Source organism: Chiroxiphia lanceolata, chromosome 5 (genome assembly GCF_009829145.1).
Source record: "Chiroxiphia lanceolata isolate bChiLan1 chromosome 5, bChiLan1.pri, whole genome shotgun sequence".
In the NCBI taxonomy this organism is placed as follows: Eukaryota; Metazoa; Chordata; class Aves; order Passeriformes; family Pipridae; genus Chiroxiphia; species Chiroxiphia lanceolata.
In genome coordinates this window covers 519,082-538,982 of record NC_045641.1, presented here as the reverse complement: position 1 = coordinate 538,982, position 19,901 = coordinate 519,082, and the positions used below count along the sequence as shown (strand labels likewise).

General features: G+C 61.2%; 1 protein-coding gene and 1 long non-coding RNA gene across 2 annotated transcripts in view; both read left to right on the top strand.

Moving 5' to 3' along the window:
• SHANK3 (SH3 and multiple ankyrin repeat domains 3) overlaps positions 1-19,276 on the top strand; it is a 242,417-nt gene extending 223,141 nt beyond the window's left edge. The window contains 2 exon segments of the mRNA XM_032688085.1: positions 1,358-3,704; positions 18,646-19,276. Of these exon segments, the coding sequence (XP_032543976.1) occupies positions 1,358-3,704; positions 18,646-19,189 (2,891 nt within the window). The 3' untranslated portion in view covers positions 19,190-19,276.
• On the top strand, positions 3,769-7,526 carry LOC116786954. Its single transcript, XR_004357117.1, has 2 exons — positions 3,769-5,862; positions 5,934-7,526. It is a non-coding gene; the product is annotated as an uncharacterized LOC116786954 (long non-coding RNA).
• Positions 19,277-19,901: the final 625 nt, after the last annotated feature.

The following is a 19,901-nucleotide window of genomic DNA, read 5'->3' as shown; positions in this document are numbered from 1 at the left end:
GTCCAGGCTCCCTTTGAACCTGTTCCGTGCTGCCAGTTCATTATCCTGCCTCGGGATTGCAAATCCCCAAACTGTGCAACAAAAATAGCCCGGCTTTGAGCACGAACAACAGCATGGGATGAAAGTCCAGTGCCAAAATCCTCCCTTTTGTCCCCATTGGGCTCTGCCTTGGGTGGAATTGCTGACGGACACCGGACGCGGTTGCCGGAGCTCTTTGGTGCCGGTGGACGGTGCAGGAGGAGCATTTTCTGGAAAGGAAAAGCTTTAGAGGCAAAAAAGAATCCTCTCGGGAGCGGTTTGAGACCTTGAGAGCAGCGGAACAGGGGCTGGGAAGGAGTTTTGGCGAGCGAGGGGTGAGCACAGGGAATCGGGGGTTTGGGATTGGGGGTGGTTGAGGCCAAAGGCTGGAGTGTGGAGGGGGGGATTGTTGTATTAATGGATTGCAGGATCATGGAATTGCTTAGAATGGGTTGGGTTGGAAGGCACTTTAAGGTCATCCAATTCCCACCCCCAGTTTTTCCTCCCCTTACCTTAAAATCCTCCCAGTCTTTCCCAGAGAGTCTTTTCCTTGGAAAAGCTCTGGCTGCACACCCGGGGAGCCGGTTCATAGCAAGAACGACGGAATCCGCCTTCTTTGGGCTCTTCCAGCACTCAAAATCCGTCACTCGAGTTCCTGCTAGACCCTGCTGAGCTCAGTCTGGCACATGGGAACATATGTAGCCCCTCGGGGAGCCGGGAGGTGTGAGGGGAGCGGCGCGTGCGGAGCCCGTGCCGGGGCAACGCCACAGCGGGTGCTGCTGGCACTCGGCTGTCTGGCACCTTGGCAGGTGGTGCCAGGAGGGCTGAGGGAGCACGTCTGCAGCTCTGTCACTGGGGAGGGCTCAGCCTGGTGGGGAAGGGTTGGGCACAACCCCCCCCCCGGTGGGAACTGAACGGGTGGGAGATGTCGTGGCTGCTCCGAGGGACGAGGAGCAAAGGGCCAGATGGAAACGCTCGTGGGGTCACAGAATGGCCTGGGTTGGAAGGGAGGTTTAAGCTCATCTCATTCCATCCCCTGGCCGTGGGTAGGGACACCTTCCCCTAGACCTCATTGCTCCAAGCCCCATCCAACCTGGAATCACAGAATGGTTTGGGTGGGAGGGGACCTTAAAGCCCATCCAGTGCCACCCCCTGCCCTGGGCAGGGACACCTTCCACTAGCCCAGGTTGCTCCAAGCCCTTTCCAGCTTGGTTCGAAAAGATGAAAAGTCACCTCAGATAGAAGCTGGATGGGGGGAGCAGCCCCCTCACCCAGTTGGTGGCACTCTGGGTTCTCTGGGAGCGTCCCCTCTGACGTCACTGTTCCCCCTGTTTTCCAGGCGAAGACGAGAAACTTGCTGCTTCTTTGCTCGACGGGAAGTTTCCCCGGAGCACATCCATGCAAGACACTGTTAGGGAAGGACATGGGATTCCACCGCCACCCCAAACAGCCCCACCCCCGCCTCCTTCTCCATATTACTTCGACACAGGCCCCCCTCCATCCTTCTCGCCACCCCCGCCCCCGGGAAGAGCTTACGACACCATCAGGTCGAGCTTTAAGCCCAGCCTGGAGGCCAAACTGCACGGCCTCCCGCAGGTCATCAGCGCGGCCGAGATGTACGACCAGGCCAGGACGTCCATCCCTTACCCCGAGCGGCAGAAGAGGGCCCGATCCATGATAATCCTCCAGGATTCCTCTCACCTCCCCGTGGAGCCCACGGAGATCCCCCGGCCCGGCCCGTCCGCCACCCCCCCGGAGAAGCTGAAGCGGAAGGGGAGGGTCATCGACAACCCCTACGCCAACATGGGGCAGTTCAACGTGAGCCTGTTCGCGCCCACCAAGCCGCAGAGGAAGAAGAGCCCGCTGGTGAAGCAGCTGCAGGTGGAGGACGCGCAGGAGCGGGCGGCGCTGGCCATCACCGGCGGCTTCAGCAGGGAGCCCTCGCCCACCCGCCGGGGCCACCGCCTGGGCGGGGTGGAGTACCAGCACCACGCCGGCATCGCTCAGGTCGAAGCCACGAGCATCCCCTTTGCCACTGCCATCGCTGGCGTCATGAAGGACCGAGACCGTCGCCTGGATGAGAGGCGGAAATCCACTGTCTTCCTCTCGGTCGGGGCCATCGAGGGGACGCCCCCCCCGCCCAGCGAGATGCCGTCCCTGCAGCAGTCCAGGTCCATCGATGAGCGGTTGTTAGGAAGCCGAGATGTTCTACTGCCTTCCCCCGTCTCAGCTTTAAAGCCATTAATTAGCAGCTCATCCTCAACGTTCATCCACCCCCTCACGGGAAAGCCCCTGGATCCGAACTCCCCACTGGCGCTTGCGCTGGCCGCAAGGGAACGGGCCCTCTCCACCCAAGTCCCATCCCGGTCGCCCACCCCGATCCACAGCCCCGACTCAGACAGAGCAGCACCCCTGTTCGTGGACATCCAAACCAAAGAACCAGAGAGGGGCGACTTGGAGAGCTTGGTGTCCCCCGCGTACTCCCCCGGAGGCAAAGGAGTGATCGGAGCGATCGGAGCGATCGGAGCAGACTCTGGGACTTTGGCCCCCGCCAAGAGCCCCTGGGGGACTCCGTCCACACTGAGGAAAGAGACCGAGGCCCGAGCGGAGACCCCGGGGAAGGAGGAGAAGAAACCGGAGGACAAGAAGTCCATGATCATCAGCATCGTGGACACGTCGCAGCAGAAGACCGCCGGCCTCATCATGGTCCACGCCACCAGTAATGGCCAAGACGAGATAGGACTTGAGATAAAAGAGGAGACCCCGGCCGTCCCCGAAGTTTGCACGGAGCCGGCCGAGCCCCCCAAGGCAGAGCCCCAGCCCAGCCCCGTGGGGAAGCCTCCGGTCAGTCCCGCCGCCGACAAGGCGCTGGGCCAGGGGAGCTCGGAGGAGGAGGTGGAGCCCTACACGGTCACGCTCCCACCGGCCCAGCTGTCCTCGAGCGACGAGGAGACCAGGGAGGAGCTGGCCAAGATAGGGCTGGTGCCTCCACCGGACGAGTTTGCGAACGGGGTCCTGGTGACCACCCCCGGCACACCCGTGAGCCACCTGGCTACGCCCAGCACGCCATCCATACCAGCGGCAGCAGTAGCACCTTCTACCACTGGCGGAACACCCTCAGGGAAGCCCTCCGACGCCCCCGCAGCCCCGGAGTCCGCCGCGGACTCGGGAGTGGAAGAGGTGGACACCAGAAGTTCGAGCGACCACCACCTGGAGACCACAAGCACCATCTCCACGGTCTCCAGCATGTCTACGTTGTCCTCAGAGAGCGGGGAGCCCACCGACACGTACACTTCCTTTGCGGATGGACAAACTTTTATACTCGAGAAGCCACCAGTGCCTCCAAAGCCAAAACTCAAGTCCCAGCTCAGCAAGGGGCCAGTTACTTTCAGGGACCCACTTTTGAAGCAGTCTTCGGACAGCGAGCTCATCTCCCAGCAACATGCGGCCACGCTGGCGTCCGCCAGCATCGGCCGGCCACGCTACCTCTTTCAGAGAAGGTCCAAGCTATGGGGGGACCCCATGGAGAGCAGGCCCATCCATGGGGCTGACGATGACAAGCCAACTGTGATCAGTGAGCTAAGTTCCCGACTCCAGCAGCTGAACAAGGATACACGATCACTGGGGGAGGAACCGGCCGGGTCCACCTTAGATCCCGGGAAGAAGTCGCCGGTGGTCGCGGCACGGTAAGACGCCGGCGCCGGCCGGGGCGCGGGGGGGGTCGGGGCGTGTGGGGGTGTGACTGTGCTGAGTACCCGGGCTGTGTTCTGAGGGGCGTTTCAGAGGCGGCAGGAGCTCGGCAGCGATGCCGGGACACGCTTCCCGGGAGCTTCCCGGGAGCCGTGGGACCGTGGGATCGGCTCCTGGCACACGTCGCGAGTCGCTGTGGCTTGTCCCTCCCTGCCGTGGCTCCGTGTCCCTCCTGTCTGGCGCTGTCGTGACGCTGCTGTGCCCGGTCCTGGGTATCACCCTCTGTGTTTGCTCCTGAACGACCGACAGCGACGTGTGTTCCTCTGGTGCTTCTCATTCCAAAGGATCTCCGGATGTTGTCCTGTGTCGGAGCCGTGGGCGGTCCCTGACGGGTGGGGGGGTCACGAGGGTGATCTGTGACATCCCCCAGACAGGACACAGCCTGACCTGTGCCCACTGAGCCTCGTTCCTGCCTCACCCACCCGGCCCTGAAACCAAACTAGTCCAAAAACCTCTAAACTGGAGTCCGAGATTTGGGCACAAACCCTGATAGAGCTTTGAACTGTGAAGTTACAGCAGGAGGTGACCCAGAATCTCCAGTGTCACGCTGCCCTTTGAGATGCAGCCCCACAACAGCACAGAGCCGCCTCGAGCAGTGTCACCGGTGTCACCCAGTGGGTGCCAGGGGCCCGGCGAGGTGCAGGGAGCTCCGGGTGAAGGGCAGCCCTTCCCTTGGAAAGGCTTTTCCCACTAAAGCTCCACGTGGTGCTGGCACAGCAGGTGACATTCCAGGCTGTGGTGTGAGGGACAAAGTGTCCCCTTGTGTCCCAGGGGAGCGCGGGGTCGTTCCAGCCTCCATCTCCCTGCGGTGCCCTCGGCAGTGCCATCCTGGTGGCACCACCTCGGGGGTACCAAACTGGGGCTGCTGGAACTGGGTCTGGGGGTCTCACTCACCTGGCTGATGCCTGTGCCCCTTGCTCAGGTGACAGCCATTCGTGTCCCACCCGGGGTCCCTCTCCCTGCCCTGCTCAGGTCCTGTGCTGGATGCATTTGGGGACCCTCTGGAATCAGGCCCCCCACAGCTCAGTGCCAGCTGTGCCCACCTCCAGTGGCGCTGGAAAACGTGGGGGCTCTCTGGTTTTAACAGCAGCTCCAGCAGTGCACCCCTGCCAGGGGAGCCCTTTGGGGGAAGGGGAGCCCTTCCCTTGGGAAGGCTCTTCCAAAAGGCTCTTCCAACCAAACCACCATGGCCTCTGGTGGTCCCTCCCCGTGGTGCTGGCACCTCTGGGGGGCTGTTTTGGGACCCCCTGACCCCTCTCACTGTCTCTGGTGTCTGGCTGCGAGTCCCCTGTCTCCCAGTGACTCCAGGTGGGAACACAGCCCCCCATCCCTGTCCCCATCCCTTCCCTGGCCTCCCCACCTGTGTCTGTCTGACCTGCTGATCCCCCCCCAGAGGGACCCCGATTTCCAGGAGCATCCCTTTGCCATCCTCTGCTTCTCTTCAACCCCCTCTTGCCTCCACCGCTGCTTCCCTGCGATCCCTGTGCTTCCCATGGCACTGCCAACCCCCCAGGAGCAGCAGAGCCCCTGGAGCCCCCCACCCTCCTCGCTCCAAACCCCCTCCCACCACCAGTGTGTGGCCCTTCCAGCCATCCCACAGAGTTAAACGTTCCCATTCCTTTTCCCAAAGTCACGGCCTTTCATCTCTGAAATTTTCATGCTCCCGGTTGGTGGCAAAGACTTGAAATATTTCCCAGGAAATGGGCTGTAAATAGAATATTTAATGATGTCAGTCCCTCTCCCGCATTGTCCAAGTTCCTCTCTTTTATGGAATTGCTGTAAATTCGGGAAATCATGGAAGGAGCAGTTAGGTAAGAGTGGGATGACCCAGTTCAGGACACGGTTTCCAGGTCCTGGAACTGTCTGGACAAGGACAGGGTCACCTAAACCTCCCCCAAGAGCTGCCTGGAGCCAGAGGTGTCCTGGAATCCCACAGGGAACAGGGACAATGAGGTGTCCCACCTTGTGTCCCACATGATATGGGGACAATAGAGTGTCCTGTAGTCTGGGGATGGGAACACCGAGGTGACCTGGAGTCCCACAGGGATGGGGACAGTGATGTGTCCTGGAATCCCACAGGAATGGGTCAGTGAGGTGTCCTAAAGTCCCACAGGGAACAGGGATACTGGGGTGTCCTGGGGTCCCACGGGGATGGGGACACTGAGGTATCCTGGAGTCCCACAGGAATGGGAACAGTGAGGTATCCTGGGGTCCCACAGGGATGGGAACAGTGAGGTATCCTGGGGTCCCACAGGGATGGGGACACTGAGGTGTCCTGGGGTCCCACGGGGATGGGGACACTGAGGTGTCCTGGAGTCCCACAGGGATGGGGGCTGTGAAGTGTTCTGGAGTCCTGCAGGGGACAGGGAATTTCTTCCTGCCCTTATTCTGAATTTACAGCAGTTCCATCCAAGGGCAGGGATTTCCCTGCACGTGGCAGCTCCAGGTCAGGCCCTGGAGCGTTCCCCTCTCAGAGCTCTGGGGGGTCCTGCCTGGACACCCCGAGATGAGACGACGCGATCCGTAACTCTCTCCGTAGCTCTAACTCTGGCTCTGTCTCCTTCCAAGACGGGCTTCCACGGAAGGACGTTTGACCAGAGGGACTGAGAAAGAGGCCAAGAAAGACTGAGAATGGGAACGTGAGGTCAGAGTTCAGGAATTGCTGGAGGCAGTGTTGATTCCATCCCCCCCGGGACCGGGACGAGGCACACCAGTGTGCCCAGGCTGAGAGGGGCTCGCCTGGCACAGCTCCTGCACGGTCCTCACCGGTGCTGACAGTGACAGCAGAGCAGAGGGACGACTTCCTTTGGGCCTGTCCTTGGGAAGGAGTGATGGCCCCTGTGTGGGGACACACGGACTCGGCTCTGCTGGAGCTGCCCTGGCAGTGTGAGGCCAATGGCACCTTCTTCCTGTTTAAAGTGGAATCACAGGGCCATTGAGGTTGGAAAAGCCCTCTGAGCCCATCAAACCCCACCCAGCACTGCCAAGGCCACCACTGACCCCTGTCCCCAAGTGCCACATCCACAGGGCTTTGAAATCCCTCCAGGGATGGGGACTCCACCCCTGCCCTGGGCAGCCCCTTCCAGTGCTTTACAATCCTTTGGGGGAAGGAATTTCCCAAGTATCCAACCTGACCCTCCCCTGGCCCAGCCTGAGGCCTTTCCTCTTGTCCTGTCCCTTGTTTCCTGGGAGCAGAGCCCGACCCCCCCCCGGCTCCCCCCTCCTGTCAGGGACTTGTACAGCAGTACGGATCCTGGAAGATCCAGCCCGCTGAGCTGTGGGAGAGGGATGAGGTGTCCCGGTGTCTGTGGCTGCTCTGGAGCCGATCCTGGGCGGCAGGAGCTGATCCCAAGCAGTGATAGCCAATCCCAGGCAAGGGGAACCAATCCCAGGCAATGGGAGCTGATCCCAGGCAATGGGAGCTGATCCCGGCCATGGGGAGCTGATCCCAAGCAGCAGGAGCTGATCCTGAGCAGCGGGAGCCAATCCCAGGCAATGGGAGTCAATCCCAAGCCACGGGAGCTGATCCCAGGCAGGGGAGCTGATCCCAAGCCCTGGGAGCCGATCCTGGGCAGGGGGAGCTGATCCCAAGCCATGGGAGCCGATCCCGGGCAGGGGGAGCAGATCCCAGGCAATGGGAGCCAATCCCAAGCCCTGGGAGCCGATGCCAAGCCCCGGGAGCCGCGCGAGGTGCCCGCGGTGCAGCGGGTCCGTTGTGTGACATCCGTGTCCCCAATAAAGCTGACGCTGACGACTGAGCGGTGTGTGCGTGTGCTTGGGGACCCGCTGACCCCCAGCCCGGGTGACTCCACGTGCCAGGTGACATCCCCGTCCCGTGCCCCCTCCATCCCGTGCCCGGCCGTGCCCGTCCAGCCTCTCCAGGCTCCCGTCATCCCTCATCCCGCACAGTCCCATCGGATCCCAGTGACTCCCCAGGAGCATCCCGAGCGTCCCGGGGCTGTCTGGGGGCTCCCGGGCCGGGTCAGGGGGTGCTTTGCCGAGGGGTCGTGTGTGTGTTTGCTCGTTTGCTTGTCTGTTTATCTTTAAGCGACAGCCCAACACGCCAAAAGTGTCACGTGAAGCAGAATTTGAGCTGCCAAACGGAGCGTTTCAGGTGCTGTTCTGCAAACCCACCACTTGCTTTGTATTTCTACAGATCTGAGAGAGAGAGAGAAGAAAAATAAGCCCTTGGGGCATTTAGTTCCCAGGGTAAAGCCGCCTCTTTTTCCTCAACTCCTCGATTAATTCTGTTTCAGTGAACTGGTGTAACATCCCTGGCACAAGCTTTGAGCCGCTGCAGATACAACCCCCTGTTTCCTTGTAGGCTTCGGGTGTTTCCTGGGGGCCAAATTCCTGCGGGAAGCGGAGCTTTGCTCCGAAACTCGAGGGAATTGGCCACGGAGAGCAGATGGAAAGGGTTGGAATCACTGAGGGCAGATGGAGAGATGTGCACTCGAGGCCTTTCCAGAGGGAGGGTGGGAACACGGGGGGTTTGTGTGGCAGTGAGGTTTGGAGAGGAGGTGGCCCCGTGTGGGAAGGAGATGGGCAGGTTTGGAAAGGACATGGCCAAGGTTGAGGATTGAGGAGGATTGAGGAGGAGGTTTGGGAAGGAGGTGGGCAGGTTTGGAAGGAGGTGGGCATGTTTGGGAAGGAGGTGGGCAGGTTAAAGGAGGAGGTGGGCAGGTTAAAGGAGGAGGTGGGCAGGTTTGGGAAGGAGGTGGGCAGGTTAAAGGAGGAGGTGGGCAGGTTAAAGGAGGAGGTGGGCAGGTTTGGGAAGGAGGTGGGCAGGTTGGAAGGAGGAGGTGGGCAGGTTTGGGAAGGAGGTGGGCAGGTTAAAGGAGGAGGTGGGCAGGTTGGAGGAGGAGGTGGGCAGGTTTGGGAAGGAGGTGGGCAGGTTGGAAGGAGGAGGTGGGCAGGTTGGAGGAGGGGGTGGGCAGGTTTGGAAGGAGGTGGACAGGTTTGAGAAGGAGATGGGCAGGTTGGAAGAAGGAGGTGGGCAGGTTGGAGGAGGAGGTGAGCAGGTTGGAGGAGGAGATAGGCAGGTTGGAAGAAGGAGGTGGGCAGGTTTGGGAAGGAGGTGGGCAGGTTGGAGGAGGGGGTGGGCAGGTTGAAGGAGGAGGTGGGCAGGTTTGGGAAGGAGGTGGGCAGGTTGGAGGAGGAGGTGGGCAGGTTTGAGAAGGAGGTGGGCAGGTTGAAGGAAGAGGTGGGCAGGTTTGGGAAGGAGGAGGTGGGCAGGTTGCAGGAGGAGATGGGCAGGTTGGAAGGAGGTGGGCAGGTTGGAAGGAGGAGGTGGGCAGGTTTGGGAAGGAGGTGGGCAGATTGGAGGAGGAGGTGGCAGGTTGGAGGATGAGGTGGGCAGGTTTGGGAAAAAGGAGGTGGGCAGATTGAAGGAGGAGGTGGGCAGGTTTGGGAAGGAGGTGGGCAGGTTGGAAGGAGGAGGTGGGCAGGTTGGAGGAGGAGGTACCCACCCTTGGCACGGCTCCATCCCACTTCTGCCACAGCCATCGAGCTTGGAGATGCTCAATCCACCTCCATGGGTGCCTAAAAACATCCATGGCTCCATGGATTCCTCTTCCCAGGGGAGGAGGTGTCTGCAGGGAGGACATGGTGGTGGGCCCTCGGCCTCACAGGGGGGCTCAGGGAGGCAGGAGCTCACTCAGGGAGCTGTTGTTCTTCCCTTCAGGTTGCCATGGCATTTTCCCAGCATTCTCCTGGGATGGCAGGCTGAGGATGGGGAGCTTTTCCATCAGCAGGGCCGTGGGGAGCACAGGGATGAGCTGCTGCAGGTTGGGCAGTGGAAAAGCCGGAGTTTTAGGGGGCTGCAATGGAGGGGGCACCCCCAGCCCGTGATCCCGGGGGATCCCGAGCTGCCACCAGCCCAGAGGCTCCTGCCACCGGATCCAGGGAGGGGTTTTGATGTTCCTGTGTGTTGCCTACAAGGAGACAGGGGCTCCGGGTCTCAGCACGTGTCCGTGTCACAGCTCCGCTGGCTTCACCCATCCCGTCACTGCATCACTAACCACTCACCTCATCCTGCCACTGGCACTGCCTCGTGCTTGGCCAGGGCTTGGGAGGCCTGGGGAGAGCAGGGAGGGGTGTCTGGGTCTCCATGAGATGAGCTCCGGGTCACAGCAGTGCCGAAGGAAAGAGGGAAGAGGGAAAGCCCAAAGGGTTGGTGGTGGGCGAGCCTGGCTTGGGTTGGTCCCACGGCAGGGATTTGTCACCTGCTCCTTTGGGGCTGTGGTGGACAGAGCTGGAAGTCCCAGGAAAAGGGTTTTTCCTCTCCATGGAGAAATGCAGAGGGACCCGTTCCAGGTTGGGAACAAGCAGGAGGCAGAGGAGGGATGAGGGAGCTCCCTGTGCTGCCTCGGGGCAGCTCTGAGGAACCTCCCACAGGGAAGGGATTGGGGAGTCCCAGGGGCAGCACACGAGGAGATGGGAATTCTCATGTGGATTCCAGCTTTAAAGTGCCTTTTCCTGCTGAGAAGAGATGAGAGAAGGACAAAAGAGACACTTAGTTGTGGCATAAGCAGCTCTGACCCTGCCAGAGCTCCCTGTAGGAAATATTTCCTGACATCTGGGATTGTTCCCAACTGTCCCTGCTCCATGAGGGACCACAGGCAGGACAGAGCTCCTGGCTGAATGCCCATCCCCAGAACTGCTCCAGACAAACCACAACTGGAGGCTGAGACCCTCCTGGGTGGGGAAGCACGAGGGGGGGAACAGCCACAGCACCTGGAGCTCCTCTTGCTCTGCTCCATCCCTGCTCCAGGTGGTCACCAGGACACAGCAGGACACGTTCCCCAGGGAATAACCACGTGTTCCTCCCAAATCCCTCCCCTGAGGCCGCTCCAACAGCAGCTCCTTGTGCTGCTCCCACCCACAGGCCCCACCTGACCGAGGTGTCCACGCTCCCAGCACGGCTCCAGCCTTTCCTCCCCGTTCCACCTGTGGAAAAGGGATGGAATTGGGAACAAACCAGGGATAATGTGGCGTTTGTAGCCACTGTGCCAAACGTGGGAGCCCCTGGCACTGGCAGGGGAGGGCAGGGGGACAGGGAGTCCTTGCCCAGGTGAGGTGACCGTGCTGTCCAGGAGGGAAGAGGCCACTGGCTCCCTCCTGCTGGCACAGCCGAGGGCTGGGGGAGCTCAGCAGAGCCCTCAGCAGGGATCCCAGCCAACTTCCACACGTGGTTATTCCCTCTGGGAAGCACCAACTCACCTGGAAGGTGTAGCTGACCTTTAGGTGTAGCTGATGTTGTCACTAATCACGGGGGGGACACGGGAAAAGTCGGGAATTGTATCGGCTGCTCGGTCTTGTTCTTGCCGTGGGGCATTATTTTCTCATGCATTTGTTGTTTCCTTCCTTTCCCTGCCCTTCCCGAATCCCTGTCCTGTCCCTCCCCTCTCTCCCTCTCCTCCTCCCCCTCCTCCCAGCCCGTCCCACAGCTCTGTCCTGTCCAACCCTCCAGGCTTTGGCTGTCGAATCCATGCAATTACAACCGCCCCATTTCCCATACGGACATAACCTCGACCGGCGGGGCCCATCCCGGTATTCCCTGCCCCCACAACTCCCACCTGCCCACTCCCCAGCTCCCCTCAGCCCCCCGGGGGTCTCCCCATCCCATCCCATCCCATCCCCGGGCGCGGGGAAGCGCCGGTGCCGCCCGCGGTGCCCCTCGCCCCGTGCCCTCCCCGGGTCCCTCCCCGGGTCCCTCGGGATGGGATCCGCCCTCCCCTCTCCCCGTGGGGCCGCCCGGACCGGAGCTAACAACATTCTCTCTCATTGCCTCTCTTCCTGCTCTCCATCTGCATGTCCGCGCTGCTCTGTCTAGAACCGCCTCTGGCCTCCGGAGGGTGGGCGAGTTGTGTAAGTGAGCATGTTCCCATTCCATAGCAATCACCTGTCCTCCCGCTCCCCCCCTGCCCCCCCGGCCTTCCCAGGGCCCCCCCGGGGCCGGGAACGGGCAGTGGGCCCGCTCTGGAATGTGCGTGTTCCCGTCCCATCCCGGTGTGCCCCGGTAGCATGTCCGTGTCCCTGTGTCCCCGTGTCCCCGTGTCCCCGTGTCCCTGTGTCCCTGTGCTGTGGTGTCTGTGCTGCTCCTGCTGCTGCTGCTGCTGCTGCTGCGGTGAGGAAATTCCCTCGGGCTTCCCATGGGATTTGTGGATTGCTGGGGGGGGGGGAATCCCAGGAAAGGGAACCCTCAGTGCAGCTTGGCCTGCGGGAGAGAACCCAGACAGGGAGGGAGAGACCCAGGAAGGATATGAGAGACACCAAGAAGTGGGAAAGGACCACAGAAAGGGTGGGAAAGACCCCAGGAAAGGTAAAAGAGACCCCAGGAAGGGTGAGAGAGACACCAAGAAGCGGGAAAGGACCACAGAAAGGGTGGGAGAGACCCCAGGAAAGGTAAAAGAGACCTCAGGAAGGGTGGGAGAAACCCCGGAAAGAGTGGGAGAGAGCCCAGGAAAGAGCAGGGAAGGACCCCAGCAAGAGCAGGGAGAGATCCTGGGAAAGGTGGAAGAGACCCCAGCAAGTGGGAAAAAACTACAGGAAGGGTTGGAGAGACCCCAGCAATTGGGAAAGGATCACAGGAAGGGTGGAAGGCCCCAAAAAGGGAGGGAAGGACCCAACAAGGGTATTGAAGGATCCCAGAAGGTGTGGGGAGAGACCCCAGCAAGGTTAGGGAAGAACCCCAGAAAAAGTGGGAGAGACCCCAGAAAGGGTAGGGAAATATCCCAGTAAGAGTGGGAGAGACCCAGGAAAGGTGGAAGAGACCCCAGCAAGGGTGACCTGAGCCAGCTGCGCCCCCAGGAAGCACATCCCCTGTCTGATCCCAGCAGCTCCCCCCATTCCAGGGATACACAAGGGTCCCTCCGTGACTTCCCCGTGGTGGGGTGTCCCAGAGTCACCCTCTGGGGCAAAATTCCCATGGAATAGAGGTGGCAGTACCTTGCTGCCCTGGGATCCCGCTCCATCCCAGTGCAGGGTCCTGCAGGCAGGGGACACCCCCGGCCTGGTGACCCACAGGTCCCCCCAGGAAAGTCACCTGAGGCTGCAGCGGGAAAACCAGGATCCACTGACCCCCCTTCTCCCAGCGACTGGCACTGGAGGGATCCTCCTGGCAGAGCTCCTTGGCCACGATTCCAGCAGGTCCCAGTCGCTTCCAGAGCTGCTGGAATCCCTTCCCCAGCCCGTGGCCGCCGAGCTGGGAGCGCTCACCAGGCTGGGACGGGCAGTGGGATCCTGGGATTGGCCACTCCTGCCCATCCTGGGACCGGGTGGGGACGATCCGCGGGACTGGGTGGGCACAGCGGGGTGGGAGGGTTCTCCCGTGGGAATTTCCCCAGCCTGCATGGCCAACTGTGTGCTCTCGGTTGTGCTCCCTCCGTGCTGTCCGTGTGTCCCGTTGTCGTGCCCGTGGAGCTCCATCCGTGTCGCTCCCCCGTGTGCCGCAGCCCCGGAGCCCTCGGAGCTCTGGGATGGCTCCTGTGGGATCTCACTTGCCGCTCTCTGCCGAGTGCTGCATTCCCGAGGCCGCGGCCCCATCCCGGGGCGGGGCTGGGAAGGGCTGCCCTCCCGCTGGATGCCATCCCTAGGGATCGGCCCTGCTGCCGGCTGGAGCAGAGGGGTGGGATGCTCGGAAGCCCCTGTCCCACCTCAGTTCTGGGGAGCGCCCTCGGGCCTGGAGTGCGGCTCTGCCCGGAGCGGGGCCGTGCCGGAGGCTCTGCTCCCAGATCCCTGCTCCCAATCCAGGCCCGATCCCGCAGTGGGGGGGGCTCATCCCATTGCATCCTCCCACGTCCTCATCCCTGCAGTGCTGCCGCTGCCCTCACGAAGCCTCTGCGTGTCCAGGGGGCACCGGGGGGGGACCTGCCCCCGGGCTGGTGCTGCGGGGCCTCATCCCGGGGCTCTTCCCGCGGCTCATCCCGCGGCTGCCGGAGCGGGACGGGCAGAGTTCAGCCGTGTCCTGCCCCCACTCCTGGCCCCAGAGGATTTGGGGTGGTGGCAGGGCCGGTGTCCCACGATGGCCGTGCTGTCCCAGTCCCATGTCACCCGTGGGACCGTCCCTGGTGCTGCCACTGTGTGTGGGAAACCTTTGGATGCTGCTCCATCCATGCCCGGTATCCCTGCCCAGCTCCCAGTATCCCTGCCCAGCTCCCAATATCCCTGCCCAGTTCCCAGCATGAGCCAGAGGCAGGATCAGGGTCAGGAGCAGGGTTAGGGTTAGGATTGGGATCAGGATCAGGGTCAGAGTTAAGATCTGGATTGCAGTTAAGTTTAGGGTCAGGGTTAAGATTAGGGTCAGGTTTAGGGTTAGGATCAGGATCAGGATCAGGGTTGGGGTTAGGATCGGGGTTAGGGTTAAGTTTAGAGTCAAAGGTCAGGTTTATGGTTAGGGTCACTATCAGGGTCAGGGTTAAGATCAGGGTTAAGGTTAGGTTTAGGGTCAGGTTTAAGGTTAGGATCAGAGTCAGGGTTAGGATTAGAACTGGGGTTAAATTTAGAGTCAGGTTTACATTTAGGATCAGAGTCAGGGTTAGGATTAGAATTGGGGTTAAATTTATGGTCAGGTTTATGTTTAGGATCAGAGTCAGGATCAGGGTTAAGATCAGGGTCAGATTTGGCATCAGGATTAGGGTTAACCTTAGGGTCAGGGTTAGGGTCAGGGTCAGGATCAGAGTCAAATTCACGGTTAGGATTAAGATTAGGTTTAGACTTGGGTTAAGGTTAGGATAAGGCTTGTGGTTAAGTTTAGGATCACATTAGAGTCAGAGTTAACTTTAAGATCAAAGACAAGGGTTAGGTTTAGGGTTAAGGTTAAGGTTAGGGTCAGGCTTACCTGCTGTCTTGATCCAGCAAGATCAACAAATTCCCGCCTGTGGGATCCCCGCTGGCTCTCACTGGTCCCTGCTCAGCTGAACCTCTTTAGACTCGTCCTTAGCCCAGGGGTTTGTGTTTAATCCCTGTCAGGACGGGCTGCTCCAAACCCGGGATATTTCAGGGAGCAGCATCAAGGACACTCAGTGCCAGAGCAGATCCAGGGCACCCCCAGCTCCCCAAGGCTCAGGTTTGGACTGTTGGTGACATCCCCAGAGCTGGGTCTGAGGGAAGGTGATGACACAGCTCAACTGTCCCCTCCGTGTCCGGCCCAGAGGGGTCCCTGCAGCTCATCCAAGGACGTAGGAAAAGTCCCACATCCTTATTTTCTGGGCATTTCTAGGACTGGGAGCTTTCTGAGTGCAGGAGAAGGAGGGACAGGCTGTTCTGATCCCTGGATCCCACTGGAGTCTGTGGGATGGCACGGTGAGCGAGGAAGATGCGTAGGAAGGTTGGAGGAAGGTCCATAGGAAGGTTGGAGGAAGGTCCATAGGAAGGTTGGAGAAAGGTCCATAGGAAGGTTGGAGGAAGGTCCATAGGAAGGTTGGAGAAAGGTCCATAGGAAGGTTGGAGAAAGGTCCATAGGAATGTTGGAGGAAGGTCCACAGGAAGGTCCATAGGAAGGTTGGAAGAAGCCCTGTCAGCTCAAGCCCTCGTTCCATAACCCTCAGGGAGGACTCTGCCATGGGGCAGCTCCAGCAAAAAGGAAGGAATCATAGAGAGGTTTGGATTGGAAGGGGCCCAGTGGTCCTGGAATGTCTGGAATGGGAATGACCTGGAATAAGGAGCTCTGCACATCTTTGTTGGCACTGATGTTGAGGTCTGTGTGGATCCTCCACCACTGGACCCACTGGATGGTGGAGAAGGGAATTCCTGGCCCCCAGCTCAGCTTGGACGTGGTCACAGCACTGAGTTCCACACTGGAGCTTTTGGGAACCCCCTGGGCCCCAGTTCATGCCGAGCTCCACGTCAGAGTCTTCGGGAATTCTCATCCCCGAGCTCAGCCTGGATGTGTCACAGGTGGCACCGAGCTCCACGTGGGAGCCTTTGGGAGCCCGCTGGGAATCACGGGAGCCATCTCGTGCCTCGCTCCTCCTTAGCAAGAGTTGTCACCCAGGAGGTGAGTCCTCCAGGCAGGTCTGAGGATTTGAGGGCCATCCCGGACCACCGGAGCAGGAGCACGGACACCTTGCCAAGGAACAGGGAAGCGTTTCCCTTGGGAGCACTCGGAGCGTGGTGCCCCCAGAGCTGAGCCTGCCCTCGCCTCTGGAACTCTTGGAGACGCTCAGACTAAGATGTGGAGTTCAAAGGAAGACTCTTCATCCCTTAATGACTCACTGGAGAGATCAGCTCCTCAACACCTCCAGTAACAGCATTCCCAGAAGGCCCAATTATCCGTCCTGCGAGCACCTAATCCCTTTTCCTTTGGACAGAACCTCCCTCTCCATCAGCCGGAGTTTCTCTACCTGTGATCTGCTTCCTGTGAGACCTGAGCTCCCTTTTTTGTGATTCTGCTCCCTTTCCAAAGGCTCCTTTTCCTGGCTGCACCGAAGGAGCAATCCCAGGAATGATCCGCTGCTGCCAAGCTCAGGAGCTGCCAGAATTGGGATTCGTGCATTCGGAGACTGACTGAAGGAGCTGCCACATCCCACATCCAGGAAGAACCTGGAGCACCAGCAATGCCACTCCCTCATGGCTGCCACCTTTCTGAGGGCCTGGAAAAGACACCAGGAATGGGAAGTGGAGGAAGAGCTCCATTGTCTCGTTGAGCTCCCTTGCGTGGACTCGTCGCCTTGAGGAGAAGGATGATTCCATAGGCCTCATGAAGCCTGGAAAAGCTGAGGACTGGGATAGCAGCGCCCCAAAAAGTGAACCAGTGGTTTGTCTGATGGTCCCTGAGGAGTTAACTCTGGATCTGGAAAGGCTGTTGGAGCCAGGGACTGTCCAGCTGCCTGATCCCAGGCTGGAGAGCAGCGCTGCCGAAGGGGCCGGGAGCCAGGGACACACTTCCACAGGGCATGGCCAGGACCAGGTGCTCCGTGGAGGAGGATGGAGCTGCAGGTGACACTCGACCAGCCAGGCCTGCTGCCCCTTCCATTCACCTTCCTGGCACTGAGTGTGCCTGGAATTCCAAACGGGAGTGCAGTGACACGAGTGCATCCACGGGTCTGGGAGAAACACCCACCTTGGAGTCTGCGGTGCTTCTTTGGCCTGTCCATGGCTGCTGCCTTTGGGTCTTCCAGCAGATCCAGAACTTTCTCTCCATCACTTCCCACAGAGCCAAGGCCCTTGGATGGGCTCCCGACGGGACATGGCCACATTCTGTCCTGGCACTTCTCATCCTCGAGCCCTCAAGGACATTCAGCTCTTCCTTGTCGGAGCTTCCCAAAGGTGACTCATCGTCCTGCTGCCTCACAGCCCTCCTCCACTGTGCCAGGGAGGCAGGGAAGTGAGAATTAGACGGAATGTGCCTCATCCTGTGGACCTGCAGTCGTGTCCAGCTCATCTCCTTGGAACCATCCTTGTGAGGAATCATTGGAGCTCATTAACATCCCCAAAACGAGGATCTGGCACCATGTGGCATTGGTGGCACTGGTTGGTGCCATGCAGTGTAGCCCTCAGACTCCTGTTGCTGCCAACAGGATTCCAGAGTGTCCATCTGTTCCGGGAGGGACCTGAGATGGGAGGCAGAGCATGGAGATGGCAGGGAAATGAGGCACCAAATTCCAGTGTGCAGGAATTTCATGGGTTAGTTTGGAGGACAAGTGGAGTGACAGTGCTTGGACAGGACTAGGATAGGATAGGATAGGATAGGATAGGATAGGATAGGATAGGATAGGATAGGATAGGATAGGTTGGGATGGGTTGGGTTGGGTTGGGTTGGGTGGGAAGGGACTTTAAAGCCCATCCAGTGCCACCCCCTGCCATGGGCAGGGACACCTTCCACTAGCCCAGGTTGCTCCAAGCCCTGGCCAACCTGGCCTTGGACAATTCCAGGGATCCAGGGGAGCCACCTGTGCCAGGGCCTGCCCACCCTCCCAGCCAGCAATTCCTTCCCAATATCCCATCTCTCCCTGCCCTCTGGCACTGGGAAGCCATTCCCTGTGTCCTGTCCCTCCATCCCTTGTCCCCAGTCCCTGTCCAGCTCTCCTGGAGCCCCTTTAGGCCCTGCAAGGGGCTCGTAGGACTCACGGTTCATAGGATTCATCCTCCAGCATCCAAGTTTTAGATCCGTTTCCTTTCCCATTCCCAGGGTAGATGTTTGTGTCAGGGCTGTGATGGCAGAAGGGGACAATGGCAGGGGGACAACACATGGTGGGGAAGGGGGGTTTGTCCCTGTCAGAGACCCTCAGAGCAGCAGAGCCCAGTGCGGGGGGGGGTCCTCTCCACCCCCCCGTGCCCCCCATGGCACGGGGGCATCAACCAGGGGTCCAACATGGCACAGTGCCAGGGGGACACCAGCCCGGCCACCACTGACTGTCCCGGGTGACCATCACCTGCCACCTCCATCGGGGGGGGGTGCCCTGAGGGTCCTCCCATCCCGGGGGAGATGCCAGAAGGTTCCCTCCTGTCCTGGGAAGGGCTCTGCCCCGCTGCTGGGGAGCACTGGGCTGCTCCTGGTGCGTGGGGGGCTGGGGATCCCTGCCAGGACGAGGGGCAGGCTCTGTGTCCGCAGGGCTGGGGGGTCTCGGGGGGTGCAGAGCCGCGTTTTTAGGGCAGGTCTGGCCGGGAATCGCAGTCTCGGAGGCGTTGCTGGAACCTCTGGTGGCCCCTCCGGCCCGGCCCGGGCGGGATGTCCTGGCTGAGCGCTCCGAGCCGTGTCCCCGCGCTGTGACCCCTCCCAGCCCTCCAGCAGCCCCTCCCCGTGTACTGTGTGTGTGCCCCCGTGCCCGGACCTGGCCTCACCCCTGCCCTCTGCTCTCTCCTCTCTCTCTCTCTCTCTCTCTCTCCTCTCTCTCTCTCCTCTCTCTCTCTCTCGCTGTTCCGCTCTCTCCGCAGACTTTTCAGTAGTTTAGGAGAACTCAGCACCATTTCCCAGCGGAGCTCCGGGACCACCTACACAGTCCGACCTGGCAGTCGCTACCCCGTCACCCGCCGCACCCCCAGCCCCGTGAAGCCGGCTCTGGACCGGACAGAGCCCCTCAGCACCGTCCGGCCCTACGGCCTGACCCCCCCCACCATCCTCAAATCTTCCAGCCTCTCCATCCCCCACGAGCCCAAGGAGGTGCGTTTCGTGGTGCGGAGCGTGAGCGCCCGGAGCCGCTCCCCGTCCCCGTCCCCGTCGCCGGGGCCGCCCCTGCACACCCTGCACCCGCCGCGGCCCTTCATGCAGAAACCCCTCCACCTGTGGAACAAGTACGACGTCGGGGACTGGCTGGAAAGCATCAACCTGGTGGAGCACCGCGACAAGTTCGAGGACCACGAGATCGAGGGCACCCACCTGCCCGCCCTCACCAAGGAGGACTTCGTGGAGTTGGGGGTGACCCGCGTGGGGCACCGGATGAACATTGAGCGGGCGCTCAAGCAGCTGGTGGACAGCTGACCGTCCCCGGCAGCGCCGGCCTCGCCGGAGCCGCCGCGGGGAAGGGGGGGCATTTCTACCAGGCCAATAAAACCCACTTGGATTCTCTTTCTACTCTGAGCACTGCACTGAGGGCGCGGAGCCGAGAGGCTCCCGCCCGCTCCCGCCCCGCCCCGGCGCGCCCGGCCCCGCCACGCCCCCGGACAAGGAATGTTGCATGAAATTCATCCTCGTTTCTGTTCTCCCAGAGGGTCTGGCCTGTAAATCGCTTGATGTGCCCCTCCCGGGGCGTCGCGGGGCCGCAGGGGCACAGGCGCCGGGCCGGGGTGGCAGCGGGCAGGGCCAGCGGTGCAGTGGGAGCCCCGTGGCCGGCCCAGGCTCGGCCACGGGGGACAGGCAGGGACGCGCCACGGCGGCACCTCGGGCAGGTCGGGGTGAGCGCGGCGTGGAGCCCCCCCGAGCCCCCCGAGCCGCCGCCGGCGGGAGCGTGGCCGGTGCCCCAGGGAGAGCGGGCAGGAGGCACCGTGGCACGGTGGTGGCCACGGCGGTGGCCCCGACCCCGCGTGGGGTGGCCTTAACCCCGCGCGGGGTGGCTCTGACCCCCTGTGGGGTGGCCTTGACCCCGCGTGGGGTGGCCCCTACCGGGGTCGGAGGCGGCCGAGCCGGGTCGTCCCAACGGCGCTCGGCCAGGAAGGGCTGGAGCGAGGAAGGGCTCCGTGGAAGGGGCAGTGCC